Source organism: Malania oleifera, chromosome 4 (assembly GCF_029873635.1).
Source record: "Malania oleifera isolate guangnan ecotype guangnan chromosome 4, ASM2987363v1, whole genome shotgun sequence".
Classification (NCBI taxonomy): domain Eukaryota; kingdom Viridiplantae; phylum Streptophyta; class Magnoliopsida; order Santalales; family Ximeniaceae; genus Malania; species Malania oleifera.
The window spans coordinates 122,443,174-122,468,549 of NC_080420.1; the positions used below are offsets into that span (position 1 = coordinate 122,443,174).

The following is a 25,376-nucleotide window of genomic DNA, read 5'->3' on the forward strand; positions in this document are numbered from 1 at the left end:
AGTACAGGTGGGGTGATTGCCAGTTTTGATATGTTGGGGAGAGATATTAGAACATCCATTTGTAAGAGATGATGGAAATAGGAGTTCATTTTGGTCATAGAAACCTAAAGCAAAATAAAGGTCTTGCTTAGGGCACAACAATGCGCGTCTAATGCAGTGTACTCTAAAGATGAAATTTTTCTATAAATTGGATACCAAAACAATCACAACTATTCATTCATTTAATAGGTCTCATGCACTTCTAATAGTAGAATTCACATAGAATGTATATGTATTACATTTACATATTGCATAATATATCTCACATAGTACAAAATTCCCCTTTCATATCCTTCTTAACCTCTTATACAACATATATGCTAGAAGTCTTATGATTTTTCGCTAATAAAAGAATTGTATATGTACTTTTTAAATAAAAAGTATTTAATATAATAAAAAATAATTTTCTTTTCCACTTTTCTTCTTTTTCTTTTCCCCCAAAACTATTATAAAAAAGCTTTTGGCCAAAAGTATTCTACCTCCCTGATACTGCTGTGTATAGATACAGTATTCGTTCTCACTACGCATCTCTCTTCCTCTACCCTCCTCTCTCTCTCTCTCTCTCTCTCTCTCTCTCTATCTCTCACCGAGCCATTTCTTCGAACTGTTGGAGAGAGGCAAGCTCTTGCAGAGGGAGAGAGGGAGAGAGAAGTAGCTGTAGAGAGGGGAACGCGAAGATGTCTCTGCGACCCACATCGCGAGCAGAGGTGCGCAAGAAATCTTATAAAACTGGGGTCGATGCGGAAGATGCCAGGCGGAGGAGAGAGGACAATCTGGTGGAGATCAGGAAAAACAAGCGCGAGGATAATCTCCTCAAGAAGCGCAGAGAAGGCTTGCTTCTTCAGTCCCAGCAATTGCCCGATGCCTCCCAAACCCCCGCCACCATCGAAAAAAGGGTACCCAATTTAGCCAATTAGCCCTCAGATTCTGCTTACTACTGATGTTTGATTAATGTGTGCACTTGGGTTTTCTGTAAACTTATCTGTTGATTGATGAAAATTGTACTGCATTTTTCTTGCGGGGTTGAATTTTTTTTCACTTGGTGTTCTGGGTGTGATTGTTATACTGAACAGTTTTTTTTTGGTAATTTGCATTTCAAGAATTTTCCTTTAGAATCTTTTTAGTTTTTGGAAAAATTGTGGGATTGAAAATAAAATAAAATTCTGATCTTATGTTCAATATTTTAGGGAGATGAAAACTTACCTCAACTAAGCTAAATTTTTGTATGGCGATTAGCTGGATTTATGTGTTGGTCATAGAAAGTTTCTAAAGTACTTGAAACGAAATTTGATTTAGTACTTGGATCTGAATCCATATTGTTCAATTATGCGCTGACATGCTGCAGGGATGTAGAATTTTTGCATCAGGGTTACTAAATTCTTTTTTGTTGTTGAAGGTTTATTGGCGTGTAATGTTGTATATCAGAACTTGGACAGGAAAATTAATATTAGCGTAAAGCATAGGAAGTTCTGTCTCAAAGTTCCATTTGTTTATGCTTTTCATTTCTGTCTACTATTGCTAAAGCTGTTTAAAAAATTGTTGCATAGCACCAGTTTGTGTATTCTCTCTCTCTAAATATGTCTTCTTTATTATAAAAAAAATAAAATAAAATAAAATTTGTAGTATAGCATCTGTTCAACGAATCAATTTCACATTTTGTTGTCTATGTTTTGGATGACATATATGGGGAACCTTAAGAGTTTGGGTAGTATTCGCCAATTAGTGTCAAGGGCAACTTGGAATATAGGGACACTTATGGGTAAAAGTATGGAAATTGTGGATACAATGATTAGAAGAAGAATTAATATAATTTGCCTTCAAGAAACTAAGTGGGTGGGGGAAAAAGCTAGAGAAATCGATAAATCAGGTTTTAAATTTTGGTACACTGGAAAAGAAAAACATAAGAATGGAGTAGGCATTATTATAGACAAAAACTTAAAAGATAGCGTTGTGGATGTAATTAGAGTAAGGGATAGAATTATAAAAATCAAAATGGTATTAGGACAAGAGATAATAAATATCATTAGTGCTTATGCTCCTCAAGTTGGCTTAGCAGAAAATCTTAAGAGACAATTTTGGGAAGATATGGATAGTATTATACAAGGCATACCAAGGACTGAGAAAATATTTATAGGAGGAGATCTGAATGGACACGTTGGAAGAGATAATAAAAATTATGAAAGGATACATAGAGGATATGGGTATGGAGACAAAAATGAGTATGGGGAGATGATATTGGACTTTGCTATGTCATATGATTTTAGTATAATGAATACTTGCTTTAAGAAGAGAGAAGAACACTTAATAACCTTTAAAAGTGGACAAAATAGAAGTCAAATAGATTTTTTTTTAACTAGGAGGGTAGATCGTGTATCATGCAAGGATTGTAAAGTTATTCCAGGTGAAAGTCTAACCACACAACATAGAGTCTTAGTGTTAGATATATGCATTAAAAAATGGAAGAAAAAGGATAAAATAAACCAGTGTAGGAGAACTAGATGGTGGAACCTAAAAGGAGAAAATATAATAAAATTTAAAGATAAAATGATCAAAGATGGGGATTGGACCTTAGAGGATGGGATAGATTCAAATACTCTTTGGAATAGATTAGCTAACTCTATTAAAAAGATAGCAAAAGAGATTTTAGGCGAATCAAGGGGAAGATTCTCAAATAGCAAAGAAAGTTGGTGGTGGGATAAAGATGTACAAAAAATCATGAAGGCAAAAAGAATTTGGTATAAAACGTGGCAAAAATGTAGAAACAACGATAACTTTGAAAAATATAAGGAGCCAAGAAAAGATGCAAAAAGGGCCGTTAGTGAAGCTAAATATAGATCATTTAATAGTTTGTATGATAGATTAGACACAAAAGAAGGGGAAAGAGATATATTTAAACTTGCTAAAGTTAGAGAAAGGAAGAACAAGAACTTAGGAAATGTAAAATGTATAAAAAGTGAGGATGATATTGTCTTGGTTAAGGACGAAGATATTAAAGAAAGATGGCGAAGTTACTTTAGTAAGTTGTTTAATGAAAACCAAATAGAAGGCTTAAATTTAGAATTGTCAAATGAGGAAAAGACTAAAAATATAAGATTTATTCGAAAAATTAGAGTTAACGAAGTTAAGTTTGCACTAAAAAAGATGAAAAATAGGAAAGCTATGGGACCAGATAACATCCCAATTGAAGTTTGGAAATGCTTGGGTGATAACGGAATTATATGGTTAACTAATTTATTTAATTCAATTGTAAAAACTAAGAAAATGCCAGATGAATGGAGGAAAAGCACTTTAATACCTATATACAAAAATAAAGGAGATATTCAAAATTGTAATAACTATCGTGGAATTAAACTTATGAGTCATATGATGAAACTATGGGAAAGAGTAGTTGAACAAAGATTAAGGTTAGAAATGAAGATCTCAGAAAATCAATTTGGTTTTATGCCTGGGAGATCTACCACAGAAGCTATTTATCTTTTAAGAAGATTAATGGAAAAGTTTAAGGAAAAGAAGAGGGACTTGCATATGATATTTATTGACCTTGAGAAAGCATATGATAGGATACCTAGGGAAGTTTTATGGTGGGTTTTAGAAAAAAAGGGTGTATGTTGTAGGTATACCGATGTCATTAAGGATATGTACGATGGAGTAATGACTAGTGTAAAGACTATAGATGGAGAAACTAGAGAATTTCCAATTACCATAGGTGTACATCAAGGATCTGCTTTGAGTCCTTATCTTTTTGCTTTAGTGATGGACCAATTGACTAAGAGTATTCAAAAGGAGGTTCCATGGTGTATGTTGTTTGCAGATGATATTGTATTAATTGAGGAAACTAGGGATGGAGTAGAGGCTGAGTTAGAATTATGGAGAGAAGCTTTGGAATCCAGAGGCTTTAAGATAAGTAGAAATAAAACAGAATATATGAAATGTAATTTTAGTAATGATAGGAGGAATATTGGAGATAAAGTTAAACTTGATGATGAAGAAATAAATAGTACTTGTAGATTTCGATACCTTGGATCTATTATGCAAGCTGAAGGAGAAATTGAAGATGATGTAATGCATAGAGTTAAAGCAGGTTGGGTAAAATGGAGAAGTTCTTCAAGTGTTCTATGTGATCGTAGAATACCCTTAAAATTGAAAGGGAAGTTTTATAGGACATCTATAAGACCAGCTATGCTATATGGATCAGAATGTTGGGCGACGAAGAAACATAATATCCAAAAAGTAAAAGTTGCTGAGATGAGGATGCTTAGATGGATAAGTGGTACAACATTAAAAGATAAATTAAGGAATGAACATATTCGTGGTAAGTTAGGTGTAGCTCCTATAGAAGATAAGATAAGGGAAGGACGACTCAGATGGTATGGACACTTGCAACGTAGGCCTTATAGTGCACCTGTGAGGAAGAGTGACTTAGTTACTGTGGGGGGCAGTAGAAGGGGTAGGGGTAGACCTAAAATAACTTGGGAGGAGATAGTGAGTAAGGATTTAATGTCTTTGAATCTATCAAAAGAAATGGTCCATGATCGCATAAATTGGCGGAAAAGGATTCATATAGCCGACCCCACTTAGTGGGACTAAGGCTTGGTTTTGTTGTTGTTGTTGTTGCGTACTCCCATATGGTTTGAAGGGTGGGACTTGGGAGGTCATTTGGAAGGGTGGTGGCGTGACTGGATTTTAGCTCACGATAGTTGATTTTTTCTTAGTGGAGCTGAGGTCAAGCTAATAGCTTAAATTCCTTCAAGTTCCACTCAGTGATTGTGGCCCCCATAGTGTCCCCTAGATAGGGCTTATAGTCCTTAGGCTTATCTTTTGGACCTTTTTGGTATTTATGCTCCAATGTATAGGGACTTTTATGGTCATGCATGCCTAGGTGTCACAAGTCGACTATTTTCACACATTTGTGAAAGGACTGTGCAACGCTAGCTAAAGCACTCTTGCTTAACTAGTCAACCTATCATTTACCACAATTCATCAACGAAACACTTTCATTTGCATTCAATCAAATAGAAGCGGAAGTAGTAAGCAATTATGAAAGCAGTGACAAGTAAGTAGTAAACATTGAAGCAACGCAATTCATTAACAACACCTCCGTTGACATTGTGTGTTTAGCGAGGGAGGCAAGTAGGCTAAACACGTTGACAATGGCTAGTGAGTTTTACAAGATTGATGAACACTCATCCTCCCCTAAAGAGATTTATATGCAAATATATTCCTAGTACTAGGAAACATCAAAGTGACCAAGGAGTCATACTGCCTTATTTGGCGTAAAGAGAAACAACTAGTAGAAAATAAACCTATACTAGTATTTACATGTTGAAAACTCATCCCCAATGCACGAGACAAGCGGTAACAGGCAAGCATAATGCCCTGAACAAGCTTAGCTCGTGACACTCCCGCACTTTTGCGGTTGACGTCCTCGTAGACTTTGGCTTTAGGTACACTTCAACTTTGTCCACGAACAGTTGCATATTTTCTGTAGAAATCTAGCTGATTTCTTCATCACCAAGGTCTTTCCACTTCACTAAGAACTCCTGCCGCTTCTTCCTTGAGGATATGAACTCTCTGTCTGCAAGGATATCTTCAACTTCACATCTGTCAGGTTGCACTGTGTTCTAGTATGCTTTGTTTTGACTGACTTTTGCTCGGATTGTTGATTTCGGCGTTGAACGGCTTGAGGCAATTGACATGAAACACATTATGCACTTTCATCCAGTTGAAGTGCTGCGGTCTCCCCCCCTTATTTGTCCACATCTTCATTTACTTAGAAGCTTTCTCCAAATAGGCTCGGGCAATCTCTGCATTCTGTCTCAATTCTCTTATGAAGATGTACACCCTGAGACTCTTTTCTTTGTATGGCTCGTCCACTGTGTGAGGTAACATTGGCTACTGGCTGTAACAAGCTCAAAAAAGCTTTTGTTGGTTGTTAAGCTCCTTTGAGCATTGAAACAGAACTGAGTCACATCAAGTAGTTGCACCTAATTCTTTTAGTTGTCATTGACGAAATGGCGCAAGGACTCTTCCAGTAGCCCATTGAATATTTCTGTCTTTCCGCCTGTCTGTTGGTGATAACTTAAAGAGATGTCAAGATGTGAATTGAGGATTCTGAAAAGTTCTGTCCAGAAGTTGTCGGTGAATATTGAGTCTTGGCCACTAACAATGTCTTGGGGAACACCCCAATATTTCACAATTTTCTTAAAGAACAATTGTGCTGTCTCCTCTACCGAACAATACTTTGGTGCGGCTATGAACGTATCATACTTCGAAAACTAGTCTATAACCACAAGTATAGACCTTGCATCTCCCACTCTGGGCAGGTTGGTGATGAAATCCAGCGAGATACTTTCCCACGGTTTGGATGGTACTAGTAGGGGCTCCCGCAGCCTTGCAATCTTCCTTTTCTCCACCTTGTCTTGTTGGCAAGTGAGACAAGTTCGGGTATAATCAACCACATCATCACGCATGTGTGGCCAATAATACCTCTGCTTCAGTAGTTTTGTCATTGGAGTCATTCTCTGCGAATACCCCTCTTCCTGTAATAGTTAGTAAGGCCAAGAAAGGAACGCAACTCCTTCATTGTCGTGGGGATCTTCCATTCTTGAATCATCCTTATCTTCTTCATATTCATTCGAATATGACCTTGCTCAACCACATGATCAAGGAATTTGTTGCTTCGCTGAGCGAAAAAACACTTCTCTTTCTTCACATACAGACTGTTTTCCCTCGTCCTATCGAACACCTTCCCGTAGATGCTCTTTATGTTTCCTCTGAAACAACATTGGTGCTTCCAACGGTGCTTTGGAAGGGCGAATATATCCCGTTTCCAACTCATCAAGTTGTTTCCTCCGCTCTGCTAGCTCTGGAGGCGCCATCCAATATGACCCTTTAGTAGGTGGTTTCACTCCTAGCAACAACTCGATCTCACGCTCCATAGCTCGTCGTGGAGGTAAGTTATGAGGCAGCTTATTTGGCATCACCTCCTTATACTCACCTAACACCATTTGGATGGTCGTAGGCACTAGCTCTTGGCCTATTTGTACATCTACCACCACTGTGGCTAGATATGTCTGCTCACCCTTTCTCAATCCCCTCTTGAGTTGCATGGCTGAAAGGAACTTCCCATCGTCTCCTTTCGTTGCAACAACTTGCACCATGCACGGGTGATCTCCCATCAGACATAGGAAACCAGCCGAAGGCATCAGCATTGTCTTCGTCCCTCTTAGGAACTCCATTCCAAAAATGGCTGAAAAGTCATTTAATGGCACCGTTGTGAAATTCGCATGACCTTCCCACTACCCAAGCTTCACAGTTGCTTGTTTGGCTACTCCCATAGTAGGTTGGACTACGGAATTTACCACTTTCATGCATCCAGAATCCTTCTCCAAGGATAAGTTGAGTCTCCGTGCTTTCGGTTGCGAAACAAAGTTATGAGTAGCTCCGGTATCCACCATAGCGCAGGTACTCTTCCCACTGATCCTTAAGTCCACAAACATTAGTCCTTTTGCTCGTGTAACTTTCAGTCATTTTTCTGCTTTTCCAATGCGTTCACTTGCTGCATTGCACCCATCCTCGGGGTATCATCCTCTTCCCCATCGCTTTTCACTACCTGTTCCGCTGTGGAAGCCTGTAAAGCATTAAGTGTTTCTTTGTGAGGGCACTCAAAAACTTTTGAGGACCTCGACACAAGTAACACGCAATTTTACCCTTTCCATTGGGTGTGTTGAACCCTCGAGACGATGAAATTTTCTTTGAAGTTGAGGCCTTATAGTCGACTCCCCTACTCTTGGGTTTGCCTTTCTTGAAAGACTTTCCATTGTTATCCTCTTCGCCAAACCCTTTGGACGAAGCGGTATTATCACCAGCGTAGTCAGTCAAGCGTTCTGCGACAGCTTGTGCGGTGGACAAGTCTTGAACTTTTTGCCTATGAAGTTCTGTTCTTGCCCATGACTTCAACCCCTCAAGAAAATAGAATAGCTTATCCTTTTCTGACATGTCCCTGATATCCAATATTAAAGAAGAATATTGTTTCAAATATTCCCTGATTGACCCTGTATGCTTGAGGTCTCTCAGCTTTTTCCTAGCATTATACTCAACATTCTCAGGAAAGAATTGGGCTTTGAGCTCTCTCTTCAAGTCAGCCCAATTTTCCACTGCACAATTTCCATTTTCAATTTCATTGTACTTGGTACGCCACACAGTTTGGCGTCACCAACCAAGTACATGGTCGTAGTATCCACTTTCACCTGTTCTGAGGCCATCCTCATAGCGCGAAAGTACTGCTCCATATCAAGCAAGAAGTTCTCCAACTCCTAGGCATCATGGGCTCCTCCATACATCTTGGGTTATGGTACCTTGGTCTTGCTAACTCCCGGAGCGTTGGAGTTTCCCATAGCAAGAACCATCAGAATCATCTGTGCATCCAGATCAGCTATTCGAGATTGCAAAGTTTCCACAATGTGGTGAAAGTCCTCCAACATTTTACCTATCAAACTTGCTTGATTCTTTTTTGATTCCATCACTTCATCAACAAGTCCCCTCAGTTGAGCCATCTCATTGACCACATTGTTGGTTGTTGTCTTAGTCTGTGTTTCTAGCAAGCTGATTCTCTCAGCATTGTTTGGTGCCTTTACCAAAGCTTTCCAAATCCCACAATGAAGGTAATTGAATTCACATAGCAATTAACCAAGCTCTGATACCAGATGTCACGGGCCGACTATTTTCACACCTTTGCGAAAGGATCGTGCGGCGCTAGTTAAAGCACTCTTGCTTAACGAGACAGCCTATCGTTTACCACAATTCATGCATGAAACACTTTCATTAGTATTCAATCAAATAGTAGTGGAAGCAGTAAGCAATTATGAAAGCAGTGACAAGCAAGCAGTAAACATTGAAGCAATGCAATTCATTAACAACACCTCCGTTGACATTGTATGTTTAGTGAGGGAGGTAAGTAGGCTAAACACGTTAACAATAGCTAATGAGTTTTACAAGACTGATGAACACTCACCCTCGCCTAAAGAGCTTTACATGCAAATATCATCCTGACATTAGGAAACATCAAAGTGACTGAGGAGTCGTACTGCCTTATTTGGCATGAAGAGAAACAACTAGTAAAAAATAAACCTACAATTGTATTTACATGATGGAAACCCATCCCCAACGCACGAGACAAGCGGTCACAGGTAAGCATAATGCCCTGAACAAGCTTAGCTCATGACACTGGGGAGTGTTGTAAGAATTGGTAGCTCACTCCTATATCCTTCTTTGTGTTGGCATGAGGCATCAAAAACTACATCAGCAAAAAAAAGGTGTTGTAGAACCTTCACTATTTCGAAAAAGAAGTGATAGGTGTATTTTTTGAGATTCCATGAATAACATTTTGCATGTAATGTTTGGCTTGGATTAGCAAGGCACATGATAGGTTTATCCCTTCATTGGATGGATTAGTTTAGGTTCTCAGCTGAATTTTGTAAATAATATGGTTTTACATCTCTTGTTGGTGAGGATTATCTCCGCATATGTGAACATTTATTTTCTAGAATTCCATGAACCATGGATTAACCTATTGTGTTCAAACGTTGAGGACAGGCTTTAAGTTCAATCTGGCTGCTTTTGAAGCTGGAATACATTGTAGGAACTCAGAGTACAGCTTGGATCCATAAAAATCTGTGGCTGAGGGTTATATGGAAGAGGTTTCTATGAGCTGCGGGAGGCAAATTGGTAGTCGCAACCAAGCTGCTCCGCCAATTGCAGCTCCATTTTGGAGGATGTTTTTGACTGTAGAAGGGGAAACGGAGGATGACTTGATGTACGACTCAAAAGAAGAGATGGGCAGTATGTGTGCAAAACCCAAAAATATAATAGAGCTCATTCCAGGAAGCACTCCTAAGAGTAAGTCTAGTAGGACCACTTATAGAGGATACACACCATTGATCCCTCTCTTTCACTTCGATAATAACAGAAAGGGAATAGAACCCCACTAAATTATCTACTTTCAAGATAGACTGGGAATCCCACATGATAAGAACACCACCGGAGGCGCCTCGAGAGGGTAAAAAGTCCCATTCCTTACAATGATCACCCCAAATGCTCCTAATAATCCCTTGATCAATCATCTCCATTTTAGTTTCCTGAATCAATACGATGTCCGGGGAGTGTTTAGACAACACTTCCTTAATTAAGCTCCTTTTCCTCTCACCCCCTAGACCTCTCGCATTCCACTTGATGATCTTCATAATTTAACCCGCTTTGCACCCTTCCCGTCCCCTTCCCCCCACCTCTCATAATTAATGGAGGAAACCAAATTTCTTAGTGCTTTTTGAACTTTCTTCTTCCTTCTCTCATTGGTTCTGGGGCTCAAACCCAACCTCACCTCCTTCCCTAATGGGTCTTCTAATTTCAGGCCCAGGTCTTCTTGGAGCTTGTGCGAGTCTATTGAGTCTCTCTCATCTCCCTTAGAGCTAAACTAACAGCCCTCCCCCCTACAAGAATCCTTCATCTGGCATAAAGTATTAGAGACAAGATGAGGCTGGTTAGAAGGAGAAGGATACCACTATGCTATTATTAGTTCTAGAGGAACCCAGATCCCCCAAGGAAGCATCTACTGTCTCATCATTAAACCCCCCCATTGCCCAAGGAAGAACCAAATTACTGACATGAAGGAGATTAATTTCAGGGTTAGAAGACAAAGACCCCTTTTCAAATGAGGCATTCAATTGATCTGATCAGTGATTAATAGGGTCCTTACCTGTCTGTGTACATGCAGGAACCCTATGTTGGCTACTTGGCTTTTATTCTCCTTTTATAGTGAGGTGGTACCAGCTAGAGCATTCTGCCTTGAGCCAAACAGATCCTCATTTTTTTTATGCTCCTTCAAATAATTGGAATAACCTGTTATCTTCAGCAAGTTCAAGCTGAGCTCTTATCTGATCAGCTGCTGGAGTAAAATCTGAATCCAAATAATGACTAACCCTCTCCAAAGGCTGAGAACTCATTACTGGAAGATTGGCTTCATCTGGCCCCATCCGAATAGTCTGTTGCAAATCAGGAGACCTTTGAAGGCCTTATCTCCAGATGTTTGTGTGCTTTGTTACTTGAACTCTGAGTCGACATCTCATTTGTTCTTATATTGTGATTTTTCTTGGAGCATTTGGAATAAATTATTTGGTACGTTGGGAGAAGCTTGGGTTTGTCCAGTGTCGGTGGAAGGAATGTTGGCTATTTATTTTGAAGGTTCTGGAAGAAGGAAGGATAGGGCTGCTCTTTTGGAAATGTGGAATTTTTGCAGTGCTGTGGGGTTTATGGCTGGAGTGCAATGCACAGATTTTTGAAGGGAAAAAATTAAACTGGTCGTTGGGTTGGGAAAAGATTCATTACTTAGCCCCTCTCTATGGTGCATTGGTTTTGGATGTTTTAAAGGAGTGATCTTTTCAGAAATTCAGCAAGATTGGAGGAATTTTTTGCTTTGATAATGTGTTTTTTAGTGCTTTGAGTTTATTTTCTCTGGACTTTTCCAGAATTTTAATGGGATATGTCTCATTCTCCTCTTTGTAAATTCTTCTCTTTTTAATGAAATCTCTTCTTTTGCTATTAAAAAAAAATCGTAGGAACTCCAGCGAGGGAAGCAAAAATGGAAAATATTTCTCTGGTAGCTAGATTGAGGAGCTATATTTCTTTGGTAGCTAGAGTGAGGAGCTAAATTGGGTTGGTACTTGGTAGGAGCGGCGGTGGTACTTGGGCAGTGAAACACCTTCATATTATAAACAGACTTGAAGCTATTAGTGATGACCAGGAACTGGAAAGCAAAGAGAATTGCACGTTGTGCAGGTTTTTCTGTTGGTGGAATTTAAGGATTGATCTCGTCATCAAGTTTTAGGAACGAAATACATACTGTTTTTTTAGATTTTTTTTTCCTTAATCTTTTGTTGCAATTTTCAAATTAGTACTATGTGAAAACTGATATGTGGGCTCACTTTATGAGAAGGTACATTTAAAACATATATTTTTATCTTTCAAAAAAGTTCTTGTCATAGTTTACCTAAAATGCTTCACGTGCTTGATGTTAAATATTTAGAAGCAAAAGACTTCGAAATATGTTGGATTTTAGGGTTATTGGTGTTCCTTTTTTTTTTCCCCACCTCTTACTTGTTTTAAGTGGAATATAAAAGTAACTATGTCTTTTTTTAAAGAAAAAAACATGGGATGAGACCTGAAAATTTTTCATGTGGTAGCTCTTCTTTGTGCTGTTGATAAAACTTGAAGATTGTTCTCAACGGCAAGTGATTTTACAGTGGGAAGGAGTCTGAGCTTTTAACTAATTTTTTTAGCAGCGTAATTGCTAGACTCCTGCAGGTCGACAACAAAGAATGCTCTTATATTTTCTCCTAAAAGGTCCAAAATTCTAATATTCATTATGAAATTGGAGTCTATGGGGAATCGGGGATCTATTGGTGTCAAAATAATTTGGAATTTGTGAGTCAGAAAAAAGTCATGGAGAGTTGGAGAGATAGCCTCAATGTGAAAGGAAGTTGTTTTGAGGAAAGAATGATGTATCATAGCATAGTTTACAGACACTTAATTCAAAAAGTAAACTGGGAACAGTTGAATTAACCTAGTCCAGCTGTGTGTGAGTGCTTTTTTGCTTGATCAAAAGTTGAGATAAAACTAGGGAATTATCCTAATAATTGATAATTTTGTTAAAAGGTGTTTATTTGCTGAGGAAGAATGTTTGCTGGTGTTAGTGTTGGGTTTGCCTCTTTGCTAGTTCACTGTCGATTTTCCATTATCTTGAAGTGTCAAATATTAGTATCCTTGCCTCTCAAAGTTCAACCAACCAAGCATTGGATGCTGGTATCCCAGGATCTTGTAAGGGTCCAACTATCAGAGTTGATTTTATGATTACCATTAGATTTTACTTTTTTATTTGGTGCTTTTTGACCTAGTACATACACTCGTAATGGTCCATATTTGTTCTTTCTTTTGTTTAACAGTTGGAAAGTGTTCCTTTGATGGTGCACGGAGTATGGTCTGATGATCCTGCATCACAATTTGATGCCACCACTCAGTTCAGAAAGTTGTTGTCAATTGGTATGTCTGGACAATGGGAGCTTTTTTTTGTTAAAAATCTGCCTGTTTAGATTGTTGACATCTGTTTGTCTTTCTGTATAGAGCGTTGCCCTCCTATTGACGAGGTAATCAGGGCAGGTGTTGTTCCTCGGTTTGTGGAGTTTCTTGGAAGGCATGATCTGCCTCAACTGCAAGTATGAACTCTTCTTTGTATATTGTTTTTTCTCACCTGATTGAAATAACGTGCATGGATATATCAACACTGTCAAGCTTAATTTTCCCGATCTGTGCAGTTTGAGGCGGCATGGGCTTTGACTAATGTTGCATCTGGTACATCAGAACATACACGAGTTGTCATTGAACATGGTGCTGTCCCCATGTTTGTACAACTTCTTAGCTCGGTCAGTGATGATGTCAGAGAGCAGGTTGACTTTTGCCTCCATTCCTTGACCACTGTTATATTACTAAAACAGCTTGGCAAATTCTCTTGATCTTTGAGTAGGAACTCCACATTACTTAATAATGTTTTGTTGCTTTGTGAATAATTTATTTGATAACTTGGCAATGCATATAATTCTAATATAGAAAGATGGGAATTTGTTTTTTTTTTTTTTTTTTGCTTTTCTCCTATTCAAAGATATTTGTGATTCCATATTTCAAAGAAAATATTCCTTGTTCTTACCAATTTCATTATTACCATCTCAATATGCTGATGATTTTATATGGTTATATATGCCAAAATTAAATAATTATTTACTATTCACTCCTGCTTATTTAAATTATTATTGTGTGAATACTGCAATATTTGCAATCCTCAGTTCTTTGCCCTGTAAACAGGCAGTGTGGGCTTTGGGAAATGTTGCTGGTGACTCTCCAAGTTGTAGGGATCTTGTTCTTAGTCATGGTGCACTCATGCCACTATTAGCTCAGTTAAATGAACACTCTAAACTGTCTATGCTGAGGAATGCAACATGGACATTGTCTAACTTTTGCCGTGGCAAGCCAGCTACGCCATTTGAAAAGGTTTTAAGACATTTTTATATATATATATATATATATATATATTTTTAATAGATGTTTTGAAGAACCTTGCAGATGAGATGATAGGTTAAATATTTGTCCTATTCAAGTTCCATATTGTTTGGTGAGTTATGTTGGTGTTAAAATTTTCTTCCTCTTTGGATTTCAGGTGAAACCTGCACTACCAATTCTTCAGCAACTTATCCATTTAAACGATGAAGAAGTTCTAACAGACGCTTGCTGGGCACTTTCTTATCTTTCTGATGGTCCAAATGACAAAATTCAGGCTGTGATTGAAGCAGGTGTCTGTGCACGGCTTGTAGAACTTCTGCTGTAAGTTCTTTGTTCTCTGCATGCTGCAGTATCCCTTGACATAATTTTTTTTTTCTTCTAGTATTAGTTGTTTAGAACCTGTACTCTTCTTTGAGTGATTACAGGAACATTTTGCTCCCATCTCTTCTTCTTCTTCTGGTGGGACTTTTTTTATAGTCTTTCTTTACAGTTTAGGATCTTTTAGACTTGTACTAACTAAATCTGTGTTCAACAAGTCATCCATCGCCTACTGTCCTTATTCCTGCTCTACGAACGGTGGGAAACATTGTCACGGGTGATGATGCTCAGACTCAGGTATTTATGGTGTTTGTATGTACATACTAGATTCTTACTGTTACAATATATAGTCATTGTGCAAGATCATTGTTTCCACTATTTGTATTAGTATTGGCTTCTTTATTGTAGATAAAGTTGATAGAACTGTTGTGATATCATCTAATATAGTTTTTAAAAATATTACTCAAGATATTGGAGGAAGAGGGCCCTTCTATTGTGGGATAGGAAGAAAAATAACTTATTGGAAACAGTAGATCAGTAGTAGGTTTTTGCATGGCAATGCATATTTGATTGCATGATTTGCATCTGTAGCTAACCTATCTAGTTTGTTGACAAAAGAACATCATGCATAGGTCTGGTACCTGCCCTTTAAGCTTCTATGACTTCTTTAGATCTCTCAGTTTTGGAAAACAACAGATTTAAAATTTTCTGCTTGGCCCCTTCTGTATTGAACTGAACTTTTGCTAGAAGTTAGTCCACTCTGGCATTTATCATTTAGTGGAGATACATCAGGATATTCAAACCTTCTTTGCTCAAATTCATTAAAGCATTTATTGCATGTGGGATTTGTTGTAATTGGTTTGCCCAAAAGTTACTTTCCTCCACTGTTTGTAGCTTCGGCCATGCAGTTGCTTTCTTTTGCTGCACGGAGAATGTGGACCTTTCATTAGGGTATTGACAGTGTTGCACCAGGAGGCCTTTTTCAAATCTTAGTAATGGTCATGGAGCCAGATTTTTGTCATAAGTAGTTTGTAGAGCATAATTAGTTTAGTTGAAGTGAACCAGTATTTGGATTATCAATGTTCACAGTTATTAGCTACTGGTTAATTAGGATGTGGCGGAATGGCCATCTTTCCTGATAGAAGCCCACCAAATAAATGGGGTAAAATCTTTCCTATAGAGTATAGAAACAGATTTATATTTTGTGAGCATCTCTTCCCCTTTCTTTGCTAAATAAGTTAAATTTGTTGCCGCCTATCTCATGCTTACAACTGAATATTGATGCTATACTTTTGGGGTTTTACTGTAATAATTAGTGAAGATAAAACTATGCTTTATGGCCAGTTGCTGGAGGACATAGTATTTTTACCTTGTCACTGTCTCCAGCTAAACTAGATTACTAAATCGGTGATGTAGAACAGACGACCAGAACTTGGGTAAATAGGTTGGAGCATGCTTGAAGGCCTTGTCCCCAGGGCAAGAAGCATAGTTTAGTGAGAGTCACTTTAATAATTAGACAATTAGTTATTTAATCTTTTGTGATTGTTGGGAAGTATTTTAATTATGGAGTCTTAGGGATTTTTAAATGTCAGGATTTAATTGGAATTTTCATATTTCTTATTTTTCCTCTAAATAAGCACGATGTAACAGAGTGTAGAGAGGCTTGCAATAAATAAAATTGAATTGTGTATTACCCCCATCCCTCTTTTCTTCTTTCCCTTCCCTCTCTCTCCATGGTTGATCTCCATGATCTGGCGTCAGAGCCAAAAGATCTGTACTTCCTCCTCTCTTCTCCTCCCTCCTGTTGAATCACTAGCTGCCTGCCTCCTCATTCTTATTCTATCACAGAGAAAAAAAAAATCCTGTTGTGAGTTGTTACCATCGTTGTTCGATGACACATTCTCAATAATCAGATCCAACAACAACAAACAAAAAGAAATCAAGCTGTGTTTGACTAAGTGGGGTCGGTCACATGAATCCTTTTCCACCTATTTAAAAGATCTTGGACAATTTCCTCTAATAATTTGAAGGCTGTTGTATCCTTAATCCAAGTTATTTTAGGTCTCTCCCAAAATAATCATTCCACTGATTGGTCTTTAGCATCTCCTCTCCATCATGCCATTGCTGCCGTTCCCCATTGTTGGTGATGCTGAAACCTGGCATCAATCATCCTGCAAGCCACCCCAACACCTCGTGCTAGCCCTAGTCTCCTTCATGCCTTCACTTTTGTTCGAAGAAGCAGCTGAAGGCCTTTAAGGTCAGACCAAGCCAGTAGCCAGCCAGGTTGTCAGACCAAGCAGTAGCCACCCATCAACCTGGCCCGAGCTGACCCATCCAGAACCAGGTTTCTTAGGTGACCCCCTCACCGGCTAAGACTGATTCAACAGTGTTTCCCACTGATTTATTCCTTCTCATTTTCCCATCAGAGCCAAAAAAGAAAAGAAAAAAAAATGGTGACCGAATCTATTGCCAAACTTTCTTTAAAGGTTAAATGCAGCACATGGAAGACTCCATCAATGAGCTCTACTTATGATACAAAAGCTGTCATCTCAAGTTTTTGGCAAAGTTCCAATTGGCTCTCCATCTCACAAGGAAAGCAGTACCACTACTGCTGCTCCTGTTATTGCGTCTAGAGGAGATTAGCCCAATTTTTGAAATATTAGACTAGATGTTTCTGATTTTCATGGTGATGGCAGTCCTGACAAGTTTTAAGTGATTCAAACATGGGCTTAGCCTACTTGGAGGCTTCATCTAAGAGCAAGAAGCATAATGTAAACAGAGTCAATTTGATACGTGTGTGTGTGTGTGTGAAGAGTACAAAATACATATTTTGAAAATGATGAAAAAATAAGGTATTATGTATTTGCTAAAACTAATTTATTTTGTATGAAGTTTTAATATAAATAAAATTATTGATTGAGAAATCATGTAGAAAATAAAAAAGGTTAGTTAGATTTAATAGTTCAACCCCGAAAGGCCACCTCCACATTGTACATGGCTTCTAGGCTTGTGCAGGCTTGATTGCTTGAAACAACTGTTTCCCAGGACATGAAGACTAAGGACTCTCAACGCTCTCTCTTCTTTTTTTTTTCCCACTCTCTCAACACCCATTTTTATTTCTTCCTTTTTTGGTTGAAATAGGGAATGAAGCTAATTTATCTGATAGCCTTTGAGCAGTACCTTTCCCTCTTAATTTTGTATATTGTCTTAAGCACAAAAAATTAATTTCTTTCTCTATCTCTCTCTCTCAAAAGGAAAAAAAAAGTGCACTAAAGAAGTTTGTCAAGCCTAGTTGTTATGCAATTTTTTTTTTTTTCACTCCAGATATGTTTCAGTTTCTTATCATAGAAACTGTTTTGTTACAGTTTGTAATTGATAACCGAGTGCTTCCTTGCCTGTATCAACTTCTCACTCAAAATCACAAAAAGAGTATCAAGAAAGAAGCTTGTTGGACAACCTCGAATATCACAGCTGGAAACAGGGGTCAAATACAGGTATGCTCACAACCCAGCTGCAACAGAAGAATCATATCTTGTTGGTTATGATTCTGGCATTTTCAACATGTAAGATGACTGAGAGTAACTTGGTGGTGGAATTCAATTGTTGCAGAAAATGCTTTGCATGTATAAATATTAGATTGGTGCCTGGGGTTGAAGCTTTTTGAATCAATTGAAATCTTTTCTCACAGAAAATGCATGTTACAACGAATTTTTTCTCAGTAAACCAGCTGATCTTAAGTCATGTTTGTTAAGTTTTGTTACTGGGATATTTATTCTACTACATGTTAAGAAGCACTGGCACTTCAAAAACTTCAAGGGTGTCACACATTTGTTGCACTCCTCCACTTCTCCTGTGTGCTTAGACACATCCAACATGCGTCTGAAAGCCAAAATATATATATTTATTTGTTTATTTTTTGATACATTGTGGACACAACTGGATACTTAGGGACATGCTCAAGGCATATTAGGGCATGTATTGGTGGGGGTGCGAAGCCATAAACTTAACTGCCCTTCCTTTGGATCATTTTGATCTGATTACAAAGTTTAGGCCCCCTAACATAAGACAGCTTGTCTGAGCTCAGCATGCCTGACTTATGGTAAGTATGCTACTTTCTTTCTTTCTGAGTGTGTGCATGTGCATATGTATTGATAGAGCTCCCAAAAACCTTAACGTCTACATGAAACTCCATTTCTCGTAGGTTGTAGTATCATTTGATCACATAGTGAATGTGTAATATTAAATTATGAACATGCATGGATGGTTTATATTTATAGAATGAGGCATCACGCCTACAAGTTTTTTATTATGTTCTACATCCAAGAGGGAACAAGTAATATAAAATATGCCTCTATATTTTTTAATTAATTAATTGGTCTCTCCTTACCATGTCATTGCCTATGTTTTTTTTTTTTTTTTAAGTTGCCATATTGCTCTCTCTCTCTCTCTCTCTCGTGGAAGTGTTGGCACTTCTTAGATTTGCATCCAAGTTGTTTTCCATTCTGTTATCATTGGGAAGAGAAGCATAACAACTATAATGGCTGATTATCTTTGAAGTCACTTTTGTTCCTTGTATATTCTCTGCAAAATATTAATATAGGTGATGCATGAACAGAAATCATTTTTGAAAATTGCTTATATCACAATGATTAAAAAAAGCAAACAAAATGTCAGAGTACCAAAATACATCAACGTGGCATGTTTTTCTCTCTTTTCATTTTTAATCTTTGAAAGGTCATTGAAGCAACATGAAGTTGATTATTGGTAAAAATGTACTAAGGTCACATGCCATACAGATTGCAAATTAGCTTGCTCATTGCTCAGATAGCTCATTGAAATGTGTTCATATGCAACAAGGCGATTCCCTCCAAAATGATGCTGGGTTTTTGCACTTGCTTTAACTGCCGCATGTTTTGCATTTCTATGAAACAGGCTGTTATTGATGCCAATATCATCCTCCCTCTTGTCCACCTACTGCAACATGCGGAATTTGACATAAAGAAGGAGGCTGCATGGGCCATCTCAAATGCCACCTCTGGAGGATCAAGTGAGCAGATCCGGTATTTCCTTCTCCATGTATTTTACTTCTCAACCTTTCCTCACACAAACAACATGCGCCATCACACAGTCAGACACTTTACAGCTTTTTTCTACTGTAATGTTGATTTTTGTTGATAACAAATGTTCATTTTGGCTCCAGTTCTCCCACAAACAGTGTTGGGAAGAATTTCCCTTTCTAGTTGTTTGGTTTAAGGGATTTTTTAGGATTCCTGAAAATAGGTGGGAATTCTTGATATTCATCACATTTGGTTTATAGTGGGAATTTCCCAGTCTTGTTCACGAATGAGAGATGCATTAAAATTCACCGTTTTGCCTCGCTCGTCACATAATTTCTGGCAGATTTTTGGTGAGCCAAGGCTGCATAAGGCCACTCTGTGATCTTCTAGCCTGCCCAGACCCAAGGATTGTGACCGTATGCCTCGAGGGACTTGAGAACATATTGAAGGTGGGCGAAGCCGACAAAGAAATGGGAATGAACGGTGGGATCAACATTTATGCACAGATGATTGATGACTGTGAAGGGTTGGATAAGATCGAGAATCTGCAGACCCATGACAACAACGAGATTTATGAGAAGGTTGTGAAGATCCTGGAGAAGTACTGGGCTGAGGAAGACGCCGAACAGGGTCTTCAAGATGGTGGGGATGGAAATCAACAGGGTTTTGGCTTTGGAACTAGCCAGCCCAACCTGCCCTCTGGTGGCTTCAAGTTTGGGTAAAGTGGGGCGGTGGGGGGCTTGTTTTCTAATTTTGTAGGCTTTTTGTTTTTCCACCTTCCCATGGTGGAATGAAGCTTTAGACTCCCTCTTCTTGTATTTTTGTTGCTGCCAAGGGTCAGGGTTTTTGGTCTGGCACATGGGCTTTTAATTTGTGTATGGAATTTACACGTAATGCTTTTATCTTGTGGCTTTCATCTTCATTTGTATCCCAAATTACATAGGAAAGAAGAGTGATTTTATCATTTGTATAATTAGTACATGGATTCATTATCTTTGAACTGTTTTTTTTCTTTTCTTTTCCTTAATAAACTATGAATGTGTGGCTAATCTCAAGTTCTCAATGCCCCCCTTCCCCTCAAACAAAACCTCAAACGAAAAAAAAATAGTGTTCGGGAGCATGAATTTGAATTTGTATAAATTTAGAAGAAATTTAATAAATTTTATACTATGTTCTATTAAAAAAAAATCATAATAAATCTAAATTCAAAGCTTGAAGTCTATATTCTCAAACATAGGATGAAAATAATTTTTTTTTCCTTAGATTGAGATTTTGTAGTTGGATGAATGTTATTAGGTCGAATTAGGTAGAATAATTATCTCCTATTTGGTCAGTTATTCTAAATTCAAAGGTTGAAGTCTATGTTGTCAAACATAGGATGAATATATATATATTTTTTTTCCTTGGATTGAGATTTTGTAGGAGTTGGATGAATATTATTAGGTCGTATTTAGAATAATTATCTCGTATTTGGTCAATCATTTTTTAAGTAATAGGATAGAATGTGGATTTTTCTTTTAACTTTTTTTTGTTTAGGTTTTTTTATGTCTTTTCAACAAACGTTCTTAGCTTGACCTATCGATGGCACGGAAGGGAGAGACTGTCCTTATACAGTTAATTGAATCTTAACTGTTTGATTTTTGTAGTTAATATCCAATCGCTAACATGACCAAAATCAATTAGCTCACAAATTATACATTTAATACCAAAATTTTATCAAAAAATACATTCTTCCACCCAAAAAAAAAAAAATCACAATTTACTTGTAAAAAAATTTGTACTTCTTTATTCATGCCCAATCCATAGAGGTTTGTATTTTTGTAACAAATTTTAGATAGTCTAGTATTTTGTCCAATAACTAAAATTGCTTACCTAAACATGATAAATTTATATAATTTTTTTCTTGTCAGTCATAAAATATATTGCTCAAAAAAGCAAATATCAAGCATTACATGAAGATATTAAATTATGATTTTCGACAATGCTTTTTAGGCTTGAAAAATGCAAAAAATTTAACATAACCTTCATTGTCAATTTCGATTTTCATTTCTAATGATGGATGTCAATAGTGAAATATTACATTTTTTATGAAATTGAGAGCTGGTAAATATATACAATCTAAATTATAATATTGTAAAATAAAATAAATCAATATGTGGGTAATAATTATGAAATGATAATATATTAAACATGTTCAATTAACATACATAGAATATATATATAAATCAAGTAAAGATTAAAAATTGAATAAATTGTTGAAGTAATACATGAGAAATTTAAAAAATTTATAAAGTTATCTTAAAATAAAAAATATCTATGGAGATAAAATTTTAATTTGGAGAGTTTTGAATTACAAGTTTCAATTTAAAAAAATAATTAACATATAATAAAAATTTTAAGTAAAAACATCAAAATTTTGAGATTTTATTAAATTTAAATAATGCACACAAATTGTGTTAGAAATTTATGCAAGGAAAATTGGTGGCCTTTTCAATTTCATTTCTACTATTCAGTTGAACATGATGCTCCAAGCTTCAAATCTTCAAAGGATAACCGACCTCTTGATTTGGCTGCGAGAGGCCACCCAATCCTCTTCATCACCAAATTTCTCTCCCTATGAGTTTGGCAAAGCTGAAGCATTCTTCAGCCGTTAAATCATCTTTGAATCTCAAATCAACTCCCAAGACCACCATAAATCTGTCAATCCTTGAGACCCACTTGCACCAATGCCGCAATATCAACCAATTCAATCAGATTCTCTCTCAGATGATCTTCACCGGGTTCATCAAAGACACATACGCTGCAAGCAGAGTCATCAAGTTCTCCACCGAGTCACCCTTCATCCATCTTCGTTACTCCCGCAAAGTCTTCGATGATCACATCGAGAACTTAAATGGGTTCAGTTGGAACACCATGATGAGAGGGTATTTGCAGAGAGACGATCATCAAACTGTGGTTTTTCTGTACAAATTGATGTTGGAGAACAATGTGGTTCCGGATAACTACACCTACCCGATTCTAGTTCAAGCTAGCGCTCTTCGGCTCTTGGAATTTGAAGGGAAAGAGATTCATAATCATGTTTTGAAGATGGGATTTGGTTCGGATATTTATGTTCTGAATACGTTGATCAATATGTATGCTGTTTGTGGGAATGTAAGAGATGCACGGAAGTTGTTTGATGAAAGTCCTGTAGTAGACTCGGTTTCATGGAATTCGATTTTAGCTGGGTATGTTCAGAAAGGAGATGTAGAAGAAGCAAAGTTGGTATTTGATCAAATGCCTGAAAGGAATATAATTGCCTCGAATTCTATGATTGTATTATTTGGTAGGACGGGTCGTGTGAATGAGGCTAGTCAGTTATTTAATGACATGCCGGTAAAAGACATGATTTCATGGAGTGCATTGATTTCTTGTTATGAGCAAAATGAAACGTATGAAGAGGCTTTGGCTACTTTTGTAAATATGAGAACTAACGAAATTGTGGTAGATGAGGTTGTGCTGGTTAGTTTGCTTTCTGTGTGTGCTAACCTGTCTGTCGTGAATATGGGGAAACAAATTCATGCCTTAGTTGTAAAAATTGGAATTGAATCTTATGTTAACCTTCAAAATGCTTTGATTCATATGTATTCAAGCTGTGGGGAAATAATGGCTGCGCAAAAATTGTTCAATGCAAGCTACCACTTGGACCAGATTTCTTGGAACTCTATGATCTCTGCGTACCTGAAATGTGGATCAATTGAAAGTGCCAGGAAATTATTTGATTCCATGCCCATGAAGGACATTGTTTCATGGACTGCAATGATAGCGGGTTATGCTCAACATGATATGTTCTTAGAAACTTTGGCATTGTTTCATGAGATGCAGCTTGCAGAAATTAGGCCCGATGAGACCACTTTGGTGAGTGTGATCTCGGCATGCACCCGCTTGGCTGCTCTTGAGCAGGGCAAATGGATCCATGCTTATATTAGGAAAAATGGACTAAAATTTAACTTTATTCTTGGTACGACACTTATAGACATGTATATGAAATGTGGGTGTGTGGAAAATGCTTTGGAGCTCTTTTATGGGATGCAGGAAAAGGGGGTCTCTTCTTGGAATGCTCTGATTGTTGGGTTGTCTTTGAATGGGTTGGTTGAAAGTTCACTTGAGATGTTTACAGAGATGAAGAATAGTGGTGTAGCACCTAATGAGATAACTTTTGTGGGAGTTCTTGGGGCTTGTCGGCATATGGGCTTGGTAAATGAAGGGCGTCAACACTTCAATTCCATGATTCAAGATCACAAGATAGAACCCAATGTCAAACATTATGGTTGCATGGTTGATCTTCTAGGACGTGCTGGTCTGCTTAAAGAAGCAGAGGATCTTATTGATAGTATGCCAATGACACCAGATGTTGCTACATGGGGTGCCTTGCTTGGGGCTTGCAAGAAACATGGTAACAAAGAAATGGGTGAGAGGATAGGGAGGAAGCTTATTGAGCTTCAGCCTGACCATGATGGTTTCCATGTGCTGTTATCCAATATATATGCTTCGAAAGGTAATTGGGATCATGTTTTGGAAATTAGAGGGATAATGATGCAAAATGGAGTGGTGAAAACCCCGGGATGCAGTTTGATTGAAGCCAATGGGGGTGTTCATGAATTCCTAGCTGGAGATAAGACACACCCTCAAATGAAGGAAATAGATAAAATGTTACTTGAAATGGCCAAACGATTGAAGTTGGAAGGTTATGCTCCAGACACAACTGAGGTTTCTCTTGAGATTGATGAGGAAGAGAAGGAAACTACTCTTTTCAGACACAGCGAGAAGCTAGCTATAGCCTTCGGTCTCATCACTACTAGTCCCCCAACACCAATAAGAATAATGAAAAATTTGCGAATATGTAATGATTGTCATACAGCAGCTAAGCTCATCTCCAGAGCTTTTGATCGTGAAATTATGGTGAGGGATCGGCATCGCTTTCACCATTTCAAGCATGGTTCTTGTTCATGCTCAGATTATTGGTAGCAGATTATGATACAAAAACTGGTTCTTTTATACATTACTCGTGATGTTGGCTTGAAAACTGTGAAACTCATGCTGGTACGTCAGCATCACTTGCTACAGAGAAGAAACTGTTCTACTTTTTCTAAGAAGCAAGAACATTGGCTTCTGCCATCACTATCACTCCATCAACATTCACTAGTCAAAATAGAAAAAGCTTGTGAACATTTGCTGTCCCGTGGCAAACAAGTTTCTTCTTGAAACATTAGAGAGTGAAATTTTGCTTTGTTGGCAGCATGGTATCCGCTGTAGCGTCTTCTCTAATTGGATCTTATTGAAGAATAAATTTCAGAAAGCAGAATTTGATGTAGGAGCTGATTCTCTTTGTAGAATACTTTGTTGGTGGTGTTAAAAGTTGGGGACAAATATGCAGGCCCAAGTTCCACTGCTTTCCTGGATTTATGGTCCCTCAATCTCATGGTGAAGCTGTGAATAATTAATCTATATACTTTCCATTCTTGGTGCATGCCAAGAACAGGTGACTTTGACTTGATAATCTCCTTGTATTTTCATTTGATGGTCACTTCTCTAAAATCTATTTTATTGGCCTACTATATTACATCAAATAGCAGACACGTGCGTGCACATGGGGGCATATCCTTTGATGTGCATCCTATGATAAGGTTAAAAATCATTCTGAATTGGTTTGGAACTTTTGATAGCGAAATATAGGGCTGATAAGGAGGCATATGTGGTAATTTTAGAAATAGGGCTTTTTGGCTGTTGTAGTAGATTTAAATAGTGAATTCGACATTACCATAAATTCGAATACTATAGATTAAATAATTTTTTGTCCTATAAGTTTTGTTTCTCATT

General features: G+C 37.6%; 2 protein-coding genes across 2 annotated transcripts; both read left to right on the plus strand.

Moving 5' to 3' along the window:
• The first annotated feature begins 386 nt into the window (after nucleotides 1-386).
• Nucleotides 387-20,566, plus strand: LOC131152945 (importin subunit alpha-4). The gene is made up of 10 exons (XM_058104910.1): nucleotides 387-935; nucleotides 13,035-13,131; nucleotides 13,213-13,304; nucleotides 13,404-13,535; nucleotides 13,948-14,133; nucleotides 14,300-14,463; nucleotides 14,679-14,757; nucleotides 17,826-17,954; nucleotides 19,393-19,520; nucleotides 19,861-20,566. The coding sequence occupies exons 1-10, from the start codon at nucleotides 717-719 to the stop codon at nucleotides 20,237-20,239; spliced, it is 1,605 nt and encodes a 534-aa protein (XP_057960893.1). The 5' UTR covers nucleotides 387-716; the 3' UTR covers nucleotides 20,240-20,566.
• Nucleotides 20,567-21,983: 1,417 nt separating this feature from the next.
• On the plus strand, nucleotides 21,984-25,126 carry LOC131152946 (pentatricopeptide repeat-containing protein At3g62890-like). The gene has a single exon (XM_058104912.1). It carries the CDS (start codon nucleotides 22,134-22,136, stop codon nucleotides 24,522-24,524), a length of 2,391 nt encoding a protein of 796 aa, XP_057960895.1. The 5' UTR covers nucleotides 21,984-22,133; the 3' UTR covers nucleotides 24,525-25,126.
• The last annotated feature ends 250 nt before the right edge of the window (nucleotides 25,127-25,376 follow it).